The sequence below is a fragment of the Phoenix dactylifera genome, chromosome 10, assembly GCF_051530095.1.
Source record: "Phoenix dactylifera cultivar Ajwa chromosome 10, Ajwa_hap1_PhDact_Kaust_v1.1, whole genome shotgun sequence".
Classification (NCBI taxonomy): Eukaryota; Viridiplantae; Streptophyta; class Magnoliopsida; order Arecales; family Arecaceae; genus Phoenix; species Phoenix dactylifera.
In genome coordinates, this window is record NC_143199.1 from 24,872,613 (window position 1) to 24,889,763 (window position 17,151).

The 17,151-nt window shown below is 36.4% G+C and overlaps 2 protein-coding genes across 2 annotated transcripts; both read left to right on the forward strand.

Annotated features, from left to right (window-relative positions):
• Positions 1-593: 593 nt before the first annotated feature.
• MEE49 (Ribosomal RNA processing Brix domain protein) lies at positions 594-8,755 on the forward strand. The gene is made up of 11 exons (XM_008805786.6): positions 594-983; positions 1,096-1,176; positions 2,443-2,538; positions 2,715-2,798; positions 2,886-2,955; positions 3,041-3,123; positions 7,015-7,094; positions 7,267-7,365; positions 7,575-7,680; positions 8,323-8,412; positions 8,517-8,755. The coding sequence occupies exons 1-11, from the start codon at positions 732-734 to the stop codon at positions 8,553-8,555; spliced, it is 1,080 nt and encodes a 359-aa protein (XP_008804008.4). The 5' UTR covers positions 594-731; the 3' UTR covers positions 8,556-8,755.
• A 6,826-nt stretch (positions 8,756-15,581) lies between these two features.
• Positions 15,582-16,350, forward strand: LOC103717412 (protein SMALL AUXIN UP-REGULATED RNA 12-like). The gene has a single exon (XM_008805787.5). It carries the CDS (start codon positions 15,722-15,724, stop codon positions 16,205-16,207), a length of 486 nt encoding a protein of 161 aa, XP_008804009.3. The 5' UTR covers positions 15,582-15,721; the 3' UTR covers positions 16,208-16,350.
• Positions 16,351-17,151: the final 801 nt, after the last annotated feature.

The window sequence follows — 17,151 nt, forward strand, 5'->3', positions numbered from 1 at the left end:
CTATTAAAAGTCTCGGTGAGATGCCTGCCACAAAGTGTCCATTATTCCGAGCAACAACATCCATCGATATAGACTCTTAGATATAAGAAAAAAAAACATTAGCTTAATATGATGGCAAATAGATTGAACTGGGTCGGATACAAGTCAAGTTAGATACGGATAGATCTGTCTATTAAATGGGTCAAAAATTTAAAATCAAATTAAACTTTTTACTAAACAAGTAACTGGATTTGGCCCATATAATTTGTTTAACAAATAAGTTAAATTAGATTAAACAGATCTTAAATAAGTAAATGAATCTTAAACTATAAATTTATATCTTGATTTCGATCTAACTATTAAATAAGTGAAAATGAATCAGAACTTTTAACTTGAATTAGATCCATAAGTCAAATCAGATCAATTTATTTACAACTTGAAACGGTTTATGCCAAAACTTGAACCCATTCAATTCGGGTCAGTTGTGGGTGGGGTTGGCTAGTTAGTCGCAGCTCATAAGTTGACACCCGTAAATATGGACGGTCGGGATGTTCTTTACTTTTTTTAATAAAAAGTATATATTATTATATAATATAGTTTTGATCCCTTGTAGCAATTTCGGCGGGCCTAGCCCAGCCAAGCCCAGACAATTGCCGGCTCCGCCCTGTACTTGAAACCCTAATTAGTTCGCCGTCGGCCCCTTTGCGGACTCCTCTTGCAGTGCGGGACCGAGCGAGGGAAGGAAGGCGAGAATGGGCACCGGAAAGCGGAAGAAGTCCGACGACCGCGAAGTGGAAGCGGCGTCGGCGGCGGCGGAGAGGGGAGGTGGAGGAGGCGAAGGAGTGAAGGAGAAGAAGCGGAGGACGCTCCCATCGATGATAAAGAACAAGGAGAAGAGGAGCGCCGTCCACGCCGAGCTCAAGCGCGAGAAGAGGATCGAGAAGCGGAAGAAGGCAAAGGCCCAAGAGGCCGCTCTCCAGAGAGCTATCGAGCTCGGCGAAGAGGTATTAAATAACTCTTCCACCCTCCCTCTCTCTCTGTGTGTTGTTGTTGTTTTGGCTTTTTTCTAAGCTCTTGTTTTCCTAAGAATCGTATTTTTTTGTTGTTGAAATTTAGCCTCCGCTAAAGAAGGTTCCACGGACGATTGAGAACACAAGGGAGCCTGATGAGACCGTTTGTAAACCGGATGATGAGGAGGCGAGTGATCTATCTGTTTTCTTGTTTTATGTTTTTAGTTCTGTAGGTTTCTTTACATTAATCTTGTGAAATTTAATAATTTGTTACTGTACTTTTGTTATTGTGAAGAAATTAAGCAGCGAAATTTAGAGTGTTTTATGATTTTTGGCACTGACTGGATTGGGAATTTGGGTTGGTGGCCTAAATGATTTTTCTTCTCCTCTTTCTCAAAACAATGTGGGAATTTTATTTAAAGTACAAGATTGACACAAAGAAAATATGGGATAACCACAGGGTGTTCTGTTTCAAAGCAAGCTGTAGCGATACATGGCATTTTACCATTGTATGTTATAGAAAGATTTGCCCCCTTCTTATGAACTTCTAATAATGCAATGATGTTTCATAATTATGTAGGACACTATATGGCCAATTTATAACATTATATGCCAATTTTTAGGGTCATATACAGTACTGGGTTTGATGAAGTAAAACTCTATGGCACAAGACTTGTTATATGATTTGTAATGAAGTCTGGAAAGTGTGCTCACTGTGGAATGGAATATGTAGTTGGTCTTGGAACATAAACACCTTCAGGTTATTAGTGTAATCTAGAGAGAGAGAGAGAGAGAGAGAGAGAAAGAATGCATATTTCCCTGATAACTGAAAGTAGGTTGGAATAAATGTGAATATCGGAAGTTTGCCAGCAGATGAAACCACAAAGGGTTATAGCTCCTGCTAGGTGCTTTTTGGAGTCAAGTCGGATAGATATGCTAAATTTGGTGGTTTCATTGGGATACACAATGGTGTGCCACTGGGTTGCTTATGTGAAAGTTGCTTATGGTTATCACTTATCATATGAAAGTTGGTTGCAAAAACACAAGTGCTTCTTCCAAAGAGATAGGCCAGTACCACTCTGATGGCAGTGTTATGGAGGAAGAGGAAGGTATATTTGCAATAAGGGGCTTGAAAATGCTTGGGAGCAGTATCATCATGGTTCAATATTTTGTTTGGAATATTTTAGGATACAGACCAGAGTAGATTTTAAGGATTTTGTAGGCGTATGTAAGGTTGGTTCTGTCAAAACAGATACCACTTGATGCAAAGAATGTTTAAAATTTGTCAGTTCTGAGTATGAGAATAGAATTTATGTAGTAGTTGTGTGACTGTATTAACTACTCGAATCTTGATACTTGTATTTTCTTCATGCATAGTGAATATGTTATATGTTTGTGATTAGATCCCAGTGCTTATTGTTCTGAATTGAAGATGTCTTTGTGTTAAATGCAGTTGTTTGCAGGAAATGATGCTGATGAATTTAGTGAAGTTCTGAAACAGGACGTAAGTCCGAAGATATTGATCACTACATGTCGTTTCAACTCTACTGTATGTTTTCCTTACATCTTTCCTTTTACATTCATTCCTGCATTCTATATGACAGTTGTCTACTTATTCTACTACTTTCATGGGACGTTTGTCAGCATAAATATTCTTGAATATTGATTTGCAAGAAAAAATTGAACTTCGTACAATCAAATATTTCACATTTTTTATGTTTATAGAGAGGTCCTGCATTTATTGAGGAGCTGTTGTCGGTGATCCCAAATGCCCACTACTACAAAAGGGGAACCTATGAACTGAAAAAGGTAGCTTATCTGAAAGTGACATGGTTTTTATTTGCTTATGATTGTATTCTTGTGGTCTTCATGGAGATGAAATGTCTCTTTCTGCAGATCATAGAATATGCAAAGAACAAAGACTTCACTTCTATCATAGTTGTGCATACTAATCGCAGGGAACCAGGTCTGCATTTACCCATAAACTCCAAGAAACTAGCATTCTTTAGGTAATGATGTCTTTAACCTTTTTTTAAATGAATAATTTGTAGATGCCTTGCTGATTATCAACTTACCGGATGGACCTACTGCGCATTTCAAACTATCAAACGTTGTCTTGCGCAAAGACATAAAGGTATCTTTCCCACTTGGGCTGCATATTTTTCTTCCTTTTTCAAAAAAATTGCCCACCTTTGATCAAGTTAAGTTTTTCTTTAAAAATTTCCATATTTATTTATGTTTCATTAAGTAGAATACTCGTTTTAGCTGTGGATGGATTGTTTTTCCTCCAGGCATGTTCTTTGTTTGTCTTGTAGCAGTCATACCCTTGGGGACCATATTTATGTTGGATCTTGCCTACGTCTTGTATGTAGTAATCATAGTTCTATTAGAGAAGTTGACCACCTTGGATATCGTCTAACTTGGTTCAAAAGTTGTAAAGGGTGTTTCAAGCAGGCAATTAAATATCAATATACATTTAAAAAATTAACTTCAATCAACTTGGATGCTTAGTTCAAATGCTACAGAGGAACTTCTTTTCTCAAAGAGGCAACTAAGTATTAATATATGTGAACCAATTTACCATCATATCCACGTGAGAAAATTCAAACGAAAAGAGAGTAGCCTGTTTGCAATTTCACTATTATAATGTGAACTCTCAGTGGGCATCTCCACCCTTGAGCATGACTTCATACATCCTCCATTGCTCCATCCTTGCCATCTGTTAGAGATAATGCTAGAAAGCTGATTTAATTCTGCACTTCCATTGGTAACTTTGGAAAGCAGCTTCTTCTAATGAACACCACTTACCATTTTTCTTAATGTGTTTTAGGGACACCTTTCTTTATTTGTATGTCTGCTCTACATGTTACCTTTAGTCCCTCCTTCTCACCTCTCTGATCAATTATAGTTATTTCTCAAATACTTCTTCCTCTTATATCATCACTAAATATTGCATCCAGAGCTGTGCATGAAATACTCATTCATCTTGAATCACATCTAAATTTTACTTCCTTCTCAATCAATTCTATGCATCATATGTGGTGAATAATGTTTCATTGATTAGTGGGATCCCAACTCTCCATCAAATTAGCTGTTGAATTAGACGTGCATTTCATATGTATAGTAGCATTCAGTGATTTGTGGGATTTTACAGTTCTTCATTATCTTAATTGTTCAAGGTCACAGCTCTCCATCAAATATTTCTACTTTCTTGGTTGGTTGATTAATTGAAGCTGTTTATTGGATTTTTATTCCACTTTAGTTAGTATATGCAATCATTCATGACATATGCTGGGCTTTTACTATCAATCAACTACTTCCTCTAGAAAAACCATGGGTGTAGCATGTATAAACTATAAAGATAAGTTGATGGGATCGTAGCTATGCTCTTGTTTAGCTAATTGGATCATGGCCTTTCTCTTGTTTAGCTAATGGGATCATAGTTTCTCACTTCTTCTATAAAAGTCACAGGAATGTCACATGCAAAGCAGTTTTAAATTTACGTTAAGGGTGCAAGTGTATAGCTTTGATGGGAACAACAGAATGTCAGGATTGCTGTCATGTCTCAATCAAGTCAATGTATAAATGTTATACATCATAATGATTCCATTTAATAGCAGTAATTTTAGAACTTTGTCATGCACAAAATCAAATATAAACATTGTCCGAGTTGCTTTACTTACATATTATCAGTCGTTATCATGGGCTTTTGGCCAACAATTGTGCATGTATTCTCTTAAGACATAGTTGAAAACTCTTTACAAAACTCTTTACATTTTGCCCATCTGATTTGCTGACATATATGGCTAAGTGTTCCTACTTTCCCACATTTTCAACGGGCCACCAATTATTATTACCTTGGGGCCATACTGTAATGCCTCATTTCCATCAAGTCACAGGATCTAGGAAGTCTGATGCAAAATGATGATTTTTCAATGTATATACATTAGGCAATTTCTTTTGCCTTTGAAAGACATAAAAGTTAGATTAATTAATTTTTTATGTCAAGCATACTTTTGTGAACATTAATATCTGTTCTCACTTTTGTGAGTTTGTTCTTTGTTCCACAAATTTTTATTTTAAAGATTTGAATGCTTGAATTTAAATAGCTAAAGATTAGGGCCCGAAATGGGCTCGGGTCGGCCCGAGGCCCATTAGGCTAGGCTGACTTCAGGTTGAGCTACGGGCTGGGGCGATTTCGGGTTGAGCTACGGGCTGGGGCCGAAAGAGTTCAGGCCGGGTTTGGGCTTAAACATGGAGCCCACTTTTTTTTCGGGTCGGACTCAATTTGAAATTGGCTTGGCCGGGGCCCGGTTCGAGCCCGAACAAGGTCTGAAACGAAGCCGGAATTTAGGTTTGAACAAGTCCCAAACCCTTCCTCATCCTTCCTTAAATCATTGTGCTTACAACTATTAAATATTGGTTTTTTCAAGCTTCTATAGAATCTTCTGAAGGCATAATAGTTGGATGCGATTCAAGATATGTTCAAATGATTAGAATTTTGAATTATCAATGAGAAAGCCGTTTGTGATTCAATGAATTGTAGTCCACTCCACAAATTCGGCCTGGCCCAATCGGGTTCGAGTCAGGTCTAGGCCTGGGTTTTCCAAAACAATTTGGGCCTAAGCCCAACACGAAACCTAAAAAACATATTCAAGCCTAGTTCGGGTAGGGGTGTGCCTTGGACCAGCCTAGCCCATTTCCAGACCTATTAAAGAGAACTTCATGCATGGTTCTCTCTTTTGGTTCAGCAACCAAGGACCTCTTAGAAATTTTGTCCACCATGTGCTCACAATATTACCTCCATAGCAATTACTTGATAGAAGGATTCTTGAATATTTTTGAGGGGGTCATATCTTCTGTCAAAAATTGTTTGCCACAGCTCGATTTGAATATGGTAGGAATAACGGCCCATATAGGTTGCAATTGGTCAACCTGATATTCTGAACATCCACAAGGAATGTTGATCCACGTATCCTATAGACCACTGATAGTTTTTACTTTTCTTCAAGATTGGAATTGATATGCTTTGAAGAATTTTATTTATCATAAAGAATTATATTATCTCAATTAGAGAGCAGAGGCTTGTGTTGGATTTGGGGACAGAATTCCCTAAATATAGGTTCTGAAATAAAGGTTATAGTTCAGTAGTATTTAAGAGGATATTTGCAGAATGAGAAATTATTGCTCCTATGCCTCCAGAAGTATTTGTATCATATATAAATTCTTTAAATTTCATTTTTATATGCCTTTATTTTTTTTTATTTTTTTGCTTCAGTCTATATGATTTATACTTTCTGTATAGTTATAAATAAACTAGTAGTCCAGTTAAAATTTTCAGATATCCTATAATAGCATAGTCATGCTGTAACGTATTTGATTTTTAAATCAGGATTCTGAGTTGTAAAGCTATGTTTGATACTAGATGATTTAGTATATTGTCATACTTATATGTTTTAATTTTTGGTCTATTCAACCTTCAACATTTGGTTATTAGTTTCTCTGCATATTGCAATCTCTGTGATACGCTGAATCATGTGCCTTTCAGCCATCTTGTTTTTTGTTTTCATTCTTGTTCATTTGTTCCTTGACTCCGGATATGATTCCAGTATGCTAGGATGATTATCTACAGTTACTAAATATTGTGATTTACTCCGAGCATTTTATGTCTATGATTGACTTGTGTGCTGAATTATTTAATTTCTTTTGCGCACATTTCACTGAGCATTTTATGTCCATTATTGACTTGTGCACTGAATTGTTAAATCTCTTTTGCACATATTTCACTGAACATTTTATGACCATAGTTGACTTGTGCACTGAATTATTAAATTTCTTTTGTGCATATTTCATGATTGAATTTAGCAATTTTTTTTACCTTATAAAGTTTTAATATTTGCATATTTGGGTGCTGCTGTTTTATAATTCATTGAAATATTGACATTGTATGATCTTACATGCAAGAATACAATACGTATTTCTTTTTCAACTCTACATATCTTTTTTTCTCTTCCAAAATTAACAGAATCATGGGAGACCTACAAGCCATATGCCAGAGTTAGTACTGAACAACTTCACCACACGCCTTGGTCATCGTATTGGAAGGTGATTAATATTTTTCAATAAATTTTTGAGATGCCAAATGATACATTACCCTTTCTTTTAATTTATTTATTTTCTCCTTTTTAGTTTCTCCTTTTTTCTTTTTTTTTCCTTAATATATTTATCTGTTTGTACTTGCTAATAGTTTTCCTGTTGGATTTTCTCTGTTCATTAGAATGGTACAATCTCTTTTCCCTCATGATCCTAACTTCCGTGGCCGTCGAGTTGTAACCTTCCACAATCAGCGAGACTTCATATTCTTTCGCCATCATAGGTATACATGCATGTATCACTGTTTTATCAGTTGTATATTTTGATGCAGTTAACTATTGAGATGGGGATATTATAATTTGAATGCCCAAAGTGGCCCTCTGTTGGTTCTCTTTTCTATTTTCTGTAGTCCTATTTATAAATGTATTAGAGATCTGAAGCTTTTACTCCCTCTAGAATTTACTAATAGCTTCAATTGACTGTGGAAACTAGGTATATATTTGAAACAAAAGAAAAGAAAGTCGACCCGAAGGATAAAGCAGCTAAGGGTGCAAAGGAAAAGAATGCATCACAGCAAAAAGTGATTGCGCGCCTTCAGGTATAGGTTTATCTGCAATTATTAGTCATTTGGCTATGCGTTTCCAGCTATTGTAATTTCATCACTTGGTTCACATGTCAAGATATATCATCTCTCTTCCTTTCCCTCTGTGTTCTCCTAATGACAGCAAATGTTCTCAGCTTGAATTTTAGTCTAGTCTGTGTTCTCTGTTAATCCAACACAGCAGCCATTAAATATTCCCACACCTTCATTGGAGTGCATCTGAAAAAGATCCAAAACTTGCTTTGTGTTCACCCTATCATCATAAGCTTTAGAAAGTCTAGCACATTTACCAGATTTACCATAAGTGTTCCCTTCTAGTAGAGACATGTATGCGCACAGCAAACAGTCATGCATGCACTCATGCACATGATTAATTGACTTGGTATGGACCCATTGTATTTGGTTGTCTCTAATTGCTGGACCTTGTTGGAGTAAAACTGTAGAAGGATCTCAGGTCATGGGCAGCAAGCACTCTTATCTTAATGTCCTTTCATCTTTGCAATCTGTTGTGCGACACCATTTCTGAAAGTTTATCCATAGCAAACAACTTAAGATGTTTGTTGTGGGTCTTAATCTTTTAATATTTGGCTATGTATCCATTGTAGCAGTCCTTTACCATATTTTGTTTCCAACATGCAGGAGTGTGGCCCTCGCTTCACAATGAAATTAATTAGTCTGCAGCATGGAACATTTGATACAAAAGGTGGAGAGTTTGAATGGGTCCATAAGGTATTTTTTATTTGTGTGTCATTTTAATAGCATCTTCTGCTATTAATAATGTGCAACTGTTTGTGCTGTTTTCCTCATCATATTTTGCTTCTTGTGTATTTTAGCCGGAGATGGATACTAGCCGCAGGAGATTTTTCTTATAATCAAGAGAATCTGCTACAGAGTCACTTGATTTTTGGGGTGAAGTTTTTGGCCGAGGTATCAGCAGCAGTTGCATTTATCTTTTCCATCTGTTGGTGTCTAACAACATAGTCCTAGCTTCTCGAGCAATTTTTTTTACATTGGTTATCCGAGCTTTATATGTTTTGACTGTTTCAAAGTAATGTGAGAACATTTTCTGAAATATTGGAAGTCCTCAAGTTATTCATGACTTTTCATCATCCAATTGATTTTCAAATAATTGTTTAGTAAATAGTTATTCAATCATTCACCATCTTTATGATTTGTTCATGACTTGTGACTTGTATAAAGAATATGCATGATTGCAAAATAATATGTTATCTGTTGCTATTGGTGTTGGTGGGGATATGCCTAGACTTTTTTTTTACTCAATCACTTTTTCAAAAAGGTCTTTTCAAAGAAAAGAACTTTAGCCAATGCTGGAGTCTACCATGCTTGCCCCCTCATGGACTATTGTATTTTTGTCAGTAACTTTATGCTTTCTATTATATTTATTCTTTTATTTTTTTGTCAACTTCTGTCAAACTCTTCTCATTTCTCCAAATTTGTTTACAAACTGAAGCGTCTCTGCTTCCAAGTCTGATTTGCAAATGCTACTTTCACAAATAACCTTCATTACTCTGGATGCAAATACTAACATTCGGATGGATTGTATTAATCTTCCTCCTGAATTGGAACAAGTGTTAGTGCTAACCATGAGACTGAACTGCATACCTGTTGCAAGACAACTGATTTTATTGCTAAGTGGAATCACCTGCAGTCAATAACTAGCTCTTTCTAGCCTTATTTGACAAACTCAATGTTGTTCCGAAAAATCTGTGATGAAGATATTAACAAGCAGAATATTAACAATTGACAGTATTGTTTCAACCACTCTGTTAAATTTTTCAGAAACCAATGCATCACTCTAGCACAAAGCCCCACACACAGTGCAATCCAGGTACATATGTAGAAAATGCTAAGGGTTGCCATCATGCAGTAAGCTAAGAACATTTAGCTATAATTTGCATGCGAAGATACTTGTTTAACTTTAACGGATATTAGACATAAGACATGTATTTTGCAATCTTGGTACCAGATCTTGCATGTGCCTCATGTGCCTCATTACTGATACTTGAAGCAGGGGGTATACTAAAGTTTTAGTACCCTACCCGATATGGGCCATAGGGGAGGTATGATTGGAGATTGCAAATCTTGGCAAGGTTGTACTTGCAATCTATTAATTTTGAGAGGTCTTAACTAAAGATTATTCTTCATGTTGAACTTTCTATTCTGGTCTATGTAGTTTCCTGACAAAGTCTCTGCTACGTTGTTGCTCAATGCTTAATTGCTTGCAAGCATTGTGGTTAAACCTAGCCAAGGCGAAGGCCCATCAAGGCATATCAGGTTGATTGAAACTTTGTGGCATCTGAAAGCCTTGCTTAAAGGGTTGAACTGCCACCAGGAAACTCGTTTCCTATCCAATTTGAATTTGCCAGAGAACTTGTTGAGGAATTGAGACCGATCACTTCTCCTGATGAAGAACTTTAGAGGAAATGTGAATGTAAATTAAAAAATTAAGTCCTGTGGAAAACCTCATGCTTTAGCCAAAGACCGGTACACTATAGTTTTCTCCTGTGTCTTCTCTGCATTCTATGCAAATTACTTGCCTATTTGCAGGCCAATCTCCATAGTTTCCTACACACTGTTTTCCCTATATATGCAGTAGTTATGTCTGTTTTATACATACTTATGCCTGGGCCAGGGATTAAAAGAAAAATGATCATTAAAAATGCCTGTGGATGAGCCTAAACATTAGGTGGCAGTTAATCCAAAGGTTGGACCTCAATTGCTTGAGGGACTAAGGTGAGAAAAATAGTGTTCAATTTAAGGAATCAATGTACTTTTCAGAGTTTACATGTAGATTGTTGTGAGCTTCTCAAAGGTTATTATCATCGTCATTGCGCGTAGTAGCAGTTACAAAAAGAATGCAAATATTTCTTTTTGAGCAAATATGAGCGTGGCATGATTTTTTTTAGAAATAGGGTGCAAAATGGAGAGGAATGCTGGTCAAGGAAGGTAGGCTATTGAACATAGGCAGGTTGGTATATGACTTTGACATAATTTTTCATAAAAGAACATGTTATAATTCAGTTCAAGGAATCTATTAGAGAGCGCACAAACTTTTGATGAGCTTCTCAAAGACCATTGCCATTGGCTCTTCCATCGCCCGCCATGGTGGCGTACATATGATGAATATATGATAATTCTTAAAGAGGAAGATGCGAATGTGATGCAGTTCAATTCAAGGAATCAATTTTACCATGTAGAATTCACATTCAAACTTCTGTTGAACTTCTCCACATACATTACCATCGCCATTACCTATAGTGGTGAGTATGCATTGATCGCCAGATAATTTTTTTTATATTAAAGGAATAAACAGGCATAATTCAAAATGAGGAGTCATTGTGCCTTTGTGGAATTCTGCTTGTTAATTAGCTTCTCTTGGACCATTACCAAAGCTGCTGACCATTTTGATATGTGTTGTGTCATGAATATTAATATGCGAAAGGAAAAAAAAAAGCTTTGTACCATAAGGACACCATTCCCTACATTGGCTTGTATACACTATATTGTTCCCTAACATCTTCTTTCCTTTATTTCCTTCATGCTACTTAAATCCTTTGTTGCCTTCCAGGCATATAGAGCCATAGCACCCAAGTTTTCCAAATCGACCTGAACTGCCTAGTTCGGGGCATATTATATAAAACTAAGTGGAATTGCCAAAGGTTGCAAAACGAATCTGAACCATCCAAGTCATAATATGTCATATCAAACCAGTGCGGAACTAGATGGATAAGATTAAGATTGATTGGTTTGGGACATGATAGGAATCAAACCAAACTGATTTGACTTGGTTTGGATTGGTTTCAAACTAATAATTGCACCTCACATAAGATTACTTGCACAAAACATTGTTAGCAAAATTGAAATATCTATCGAGAAAGTAGTACATTTGATATATCATAATATATGAGCACAAATTATGACTACCATACATATGAATGATAATTCATGATACTGAGATGTCTTTGTTATATGACCAGCCGGTTAACCCTAAAAAGAAAGGCAAGCTGGGTTAATACTCTAATAATTGATATACCAAAAACTCAAGTCAAGAAAGTGTGAAAGCAGAATCACCGTGATAAGCTCTATCTTGTATTCTTGCACTAACTCGACTAGTCATGATGCATGACCAGAGAAGGCGGTTCAGAACTTGAGACACTCATATCTAGTCATAGTCTCATAGAGGAGGTCGTAAGGACAGATTAAACTGTGTTTTCTTGTGCAAACTATGTGATATGGATTTAGTTTCATCACCACATATACAAGTTGCAATGGTTGCTATCTGGCCTTTTGATTATACAATCCATGTATGTACGTAACTCACAAGCCTACATTTTGCAAAATGTAACAAAAATCAAAAAAAGAGGTAGCAATGCTTAACCATTTAACTTGTTTAACTTAATTCAACTTGTTGTAGATCGAGTTAAATTTAAATTATCTATTCTATAAAATGGTCAGGTTTGAATTTAGGTTTTTGACCTATTTAAGAAATGGGTCAGATTCGGGTAGATGAATTTTTGACTCTACTATTCAAGGCATAGCTTCCATAAATATTTAAAACGAGCATACCCCATTATACTTCTTGTCCCAAAGACTAAGAATAGCGAGAAGAGAAAATGATTACTTTAATAGCTAACTAATCATGAAGCTAGCACTTTATTCTTAATTAAAACCGGGCATGCCATGTTTACTTTGAATTTGGGAGTTATGGCAGTTGGGAAGCAATTATTAAAGATAAAGAAAGCGACCAAGGAAGAGGACTAGAAAACAGGAGATGGTCCAGCTTGCACATGGTTGGGGAGTCAGAGGTGGGAATTGTTTATCGGGTTTGTGAAAATTTCCTATATGATCTAACCTAGTTTCAGTCTTTCTTTAAATAGTTTCACTCAAATGTATGCACTATATAACTAACATGGGCAATCAGAACCTACTACCACTTTTCTTTTAGAATAGTTTCACTCCAATGCTCTCTGATAACTAACACAAGAATCTTTGAATGATGAATGATTGGAAAATAATTAGTTGATAATGCCTTCTTCATCTTGATTGAGTGTTCTAGAAAATATATCAATTTGTATTGGGAATACAATATGTGTAAATAGTGACTTTTTTAGGGGTTAAAAGAGCATAAAGATTTAAGATTTGTCACTTTTATCTCATTTATAACAAATTCCTCTTAACATTATCATTATCTCATTTAAGATAAATTTCTCAACATTACTATTTTCTTAAACATATATTATCAGCCACAACAACACTAATGTTGTACTTATTTTTGATAAAACGACAATTATTCTTGTTTTTGTTACTAAATACTGATGTTTCAAATTGTTGTTACATGTCAGCCAAGATTCTGTGGGGTCTTACAATGTTTTCAAATTCCTAAGCATTCATTTTGACTGAGACAACATTGACTAATCTTTTGTCATCCTTCCCATAAAGATAACCACAATTTTAGGTTCTTTGAGATTGTGTAGATCGGACAACTCAACATTTTATGAAAGGAAATGCTTGATATTTCATGCTATCTAAATTGGATTATAATGATAATGACTAGGATAGAAAGAAACTTAAACTTAATTGGCATTCAAATTTGACCAACACTTATAGGTTAATTTTGTAGAGGACAACCCTTGTATGTACTTTCCTTCTTTTGATGTACTATTGGCAAAAGTTTTAACCTTATGTGTTTTGTTAAATCATGGCCAACCACCCTCTGTATCATGTTGTTTATTAATTAGAGAACTGATGATATGTGTTTAATCTATGATGAAACAGCTTGCTAATGACTTACATTTCGAGGTGTTGTAACCAATGAGTCCAACCGAGCAGAAGAGTACCAAATCATGTATTAAAGCAATAATCTCTAGAGAAAATTACACCATCTCATGACTAATCTCACTATTAATTAGAATTAGCAAAAGAACATTGTTAGGCCTGTGGATAGTTTTTCCATGCATTACCAACAGATGATGGCTAGCCCTTGCGAGTCGAACTGAATCATATGATGACATGAACTCCATCTCATATGATGACATGAACTCCATCTCATGACTAATCTGCTAACCATTTCAACATCTTCAATTCAAAAAATATCTGGCTAGAAGGAGACTGCTTAACTGTCATTGAATGGACTAAAAATCATAGAACCGGTTTAGTACCAACCTATTCCTTGCATCCTCTTCTTTCAGACATTGTTCAATGTGTGGCTACAGTACTGGACTATTTTAACTTATCCCATGGGTGCAGAGAAGGAAATCAACCAGCAGAGTTAGGGATTAGCATAGAATTTGTTTCTATAACTCACCTACCTCAAGGGATTAGAATGCTGGTGATGGCAGATGCAGCTAGTGGTGACATCTAAGAGGGACTTGAGAGCAAGGCCAGGAGAAAAGGGAAAGGGGAGGAAGGAGGAAGAGGAGAGACCTGCTGCAACAAAGTTTGAGCGGAGAAGGCAGCCTTTAGCCTCCCATAGATGGGAGGCGTCGAGAGCAGCGATGAGGAGGAACTCAAGAGCAAGATAGGGGAGGAGAGAGGAAGAAAAGGAGGAGGAGAGATTTTTTTTTTTAATTAAAATACCTACTTGAGGAGCTGCAACTTATCTTGCAATCATTTTGACAGCAATATAGGTCTAAAACAAGCAACTCAACAATCCAAAAAATATACGAATTATATTAGACTGTAATTTAGTTACCTTAAGGTGGCATTTGATGACCAAAGTGGGATTATCAAGGTGATCTTAGATCACCGGTGATCTTTATCGTAGGATAATCTGATCCTCGATGATTTAGGATAACTGTGTTTGGTATGTTATGTTCCAGTGGTTAAGAATATCTAGATATCCACGTGTAACCTGTTTGGCATTCCATAAAAATCCAAGATCACTCACGGACCAACCATATAATGTAGAAATTATCCTTAATATATTCTAAAAAATATTTATTAATCATATAAAATAGACTATAATAAAATATTAATATATTTATTCACATTTTAATTATTAATATATTACATAAAAATATATTTGTTAGTGTTATAAATTATTAATCCTTTAGAAGAATATCAATTATTATATAGAATTAATATTTTTATTTCTACTTATAATATATTATTTTAATACTAATAATTAATTTAATCAGGAAAATACGGCCAATAAACATAATATAATAATTACTTTCACTATATAAATATAAATTTTGATAATGTACTTCTAGTCTTTTACTATAATTTGAAATTATCTTTGAATAGTCATATGATATCAATATAATTAATAATATATTATAAATATAATATATATATATAATATTGTTATAATTATTAATGATATATTGATATATATTTTTTGTTTGGACTGAGGGACATTTTTGTCTTCAATTTTCAACCTAAGATTACCGCCCTACGGTGATCTTTGATTTCCAACCTCAAGGATAGGCAACCCAGATTAGGTTGGGCGGTGATTTGAGGGATGGAGGTAAGTTAGAATCACTGCCATATAGGATCATCGTGGTGATATCATCATCTCCACCCATATCACTCTTGATCTTGCGATGATTATCCCATAAGGATGATTTTGGAATAAGAAAGCCCGTCGTAGTTGGATGTAACTATGAATCAAAATTATAAATATTTATCATATCTTAACCCAACCCAATCCTTTAAGCCCGATCAATCAAATTTTAAATTTTGGATGATATGGAAGAAGTTAAATGACCTAGATGAGGTTTTTATCCATAACTTCGCTATATTTAGAGTAAAATTAAGCTGAACTTGTGCTTCTTTGGACCAAGCCCACCCCAAAATAAATATAACAAACTATTAAAAAAAAGCAAAAATTCTTTTGTAATTATCACCAACCTGGGTCCTGGGACCATTTTCCTTCCCATCTATATAATCCTCAATCCCCCCCTCTTCTTCCCTCCCCCCTCACTTTCTTTCTTCTTCCCAAAATCCCAAAGAAAGAAAGGAAGAGAGAGAACAAAAGGTGTTGTAGAGAGAGAGAGAGGGAGGGAGAGAGGAGAGAATGGGAAATGGAGTGGGGATGGCGAAATGCAGCAAGATCAGGCACATTGTGAGGCTCCGGCAGATGCTGCGGCGGTGGCGGATGCGGGCGGCGTCGGCGTCGCGGGGGGCGCCGGCGGACGTGCCGGCGGGGCACGTGGCGGTGTGCGTGGGGAGCAGCTCGCGGCGATTTGTGGTGCGGGCGGCGCACCTCAACCACCCGGTCTTCCGGCAGCTCCTCCGGCAAGCCGAGGAAGAGTACGGCTTCTCCTCCCGGCCCGGCCCCCTCGCCCTCCCCTGCGACGAGTCCTTCTTCGAACATATTCTCCGCCACCTCTCCTCTTCTTCCTCCTCGTCGTCCCGTTTCGTTAGCCTCGAGGACTTCCGGAAGACCGCGCCGGCGTCCTCCTCTTGCTCGTGCTCCTGCTGCCACGCCGGCCAGCGGAGTGCCGGATGGCACTCCCCCGAGTCCGTCCCTCTCCTCCGCGCCGAGAAATCCGTCTGGTGATTCACTCAGGCATTACATCAAATAGTTGGGCTGGTGGGCGGACCAGGGGTTGCCCTCGATGTAAATAATAATGTGATTACCTCTAATACATAGTTATTAATATGGCCGGTGGCATCTTAATTATAGTCTTATTTGCATGTTTAAAATTTAAGCTCCCTGTTTTTATGTCTCCGATTTTGGATTTTGGATCCGGATTCGAATCCGCATAAAGCTGAAGGAAAATAAAGCGGTTCAGGATTCGGTCACATGGTTGTGTTTATTTGTCCTCCACTTCTCCCATGAAAAGGTCAAAAGGTGATAAGGTGGTGCACATCATTATTTAAATATATTTTTTGTTTTATTTTTTATTTTTTTGGGTAAAATGGATAAATTAAATGTGAGAATCATCAAACAAAAAATTTAACAATTAAATAGGAATAGATGTCATGGAATCTCATAATGTTTATCCCGGATAAGGCTTATAAGGAAGTCCCTGGATCTGACCGAGGTCTTGAACTAAATGATACGTAAAACTATACAAATGCCAGTTTTAGGTATTGTGATGGAAAGAGCAGAGAAATAATTTCTTTGCTTCGAACCAAAGCTAATAAAGAATCTAGAAAGAGTGCTAGCACCAAAAACAAGGGCTTCGGATTTTATCGATCAATCAGTCGTTCAAATTCTCCCAAGTCCTCTATTTTGGAAAGGGAAAATCACTCGTCAAAGACCAGCCTGATCACATAAAACGCTATCCAATTAGTTATATAATTACTAAATTATTATTATTATTATTATTATTATTTATTTTAGTCTTGGCACTAGAACATGGTTTCAATTTCTTATGTGCATTGACTTGTTTTTGTAATCTAGGTCTAGTTATTTAATGGACCGATCTAATCGAACATTATTATTTTGTATTTAAACAATTCAAAATCAAAGAAGGGTGCATGTTATCGATCGTATGT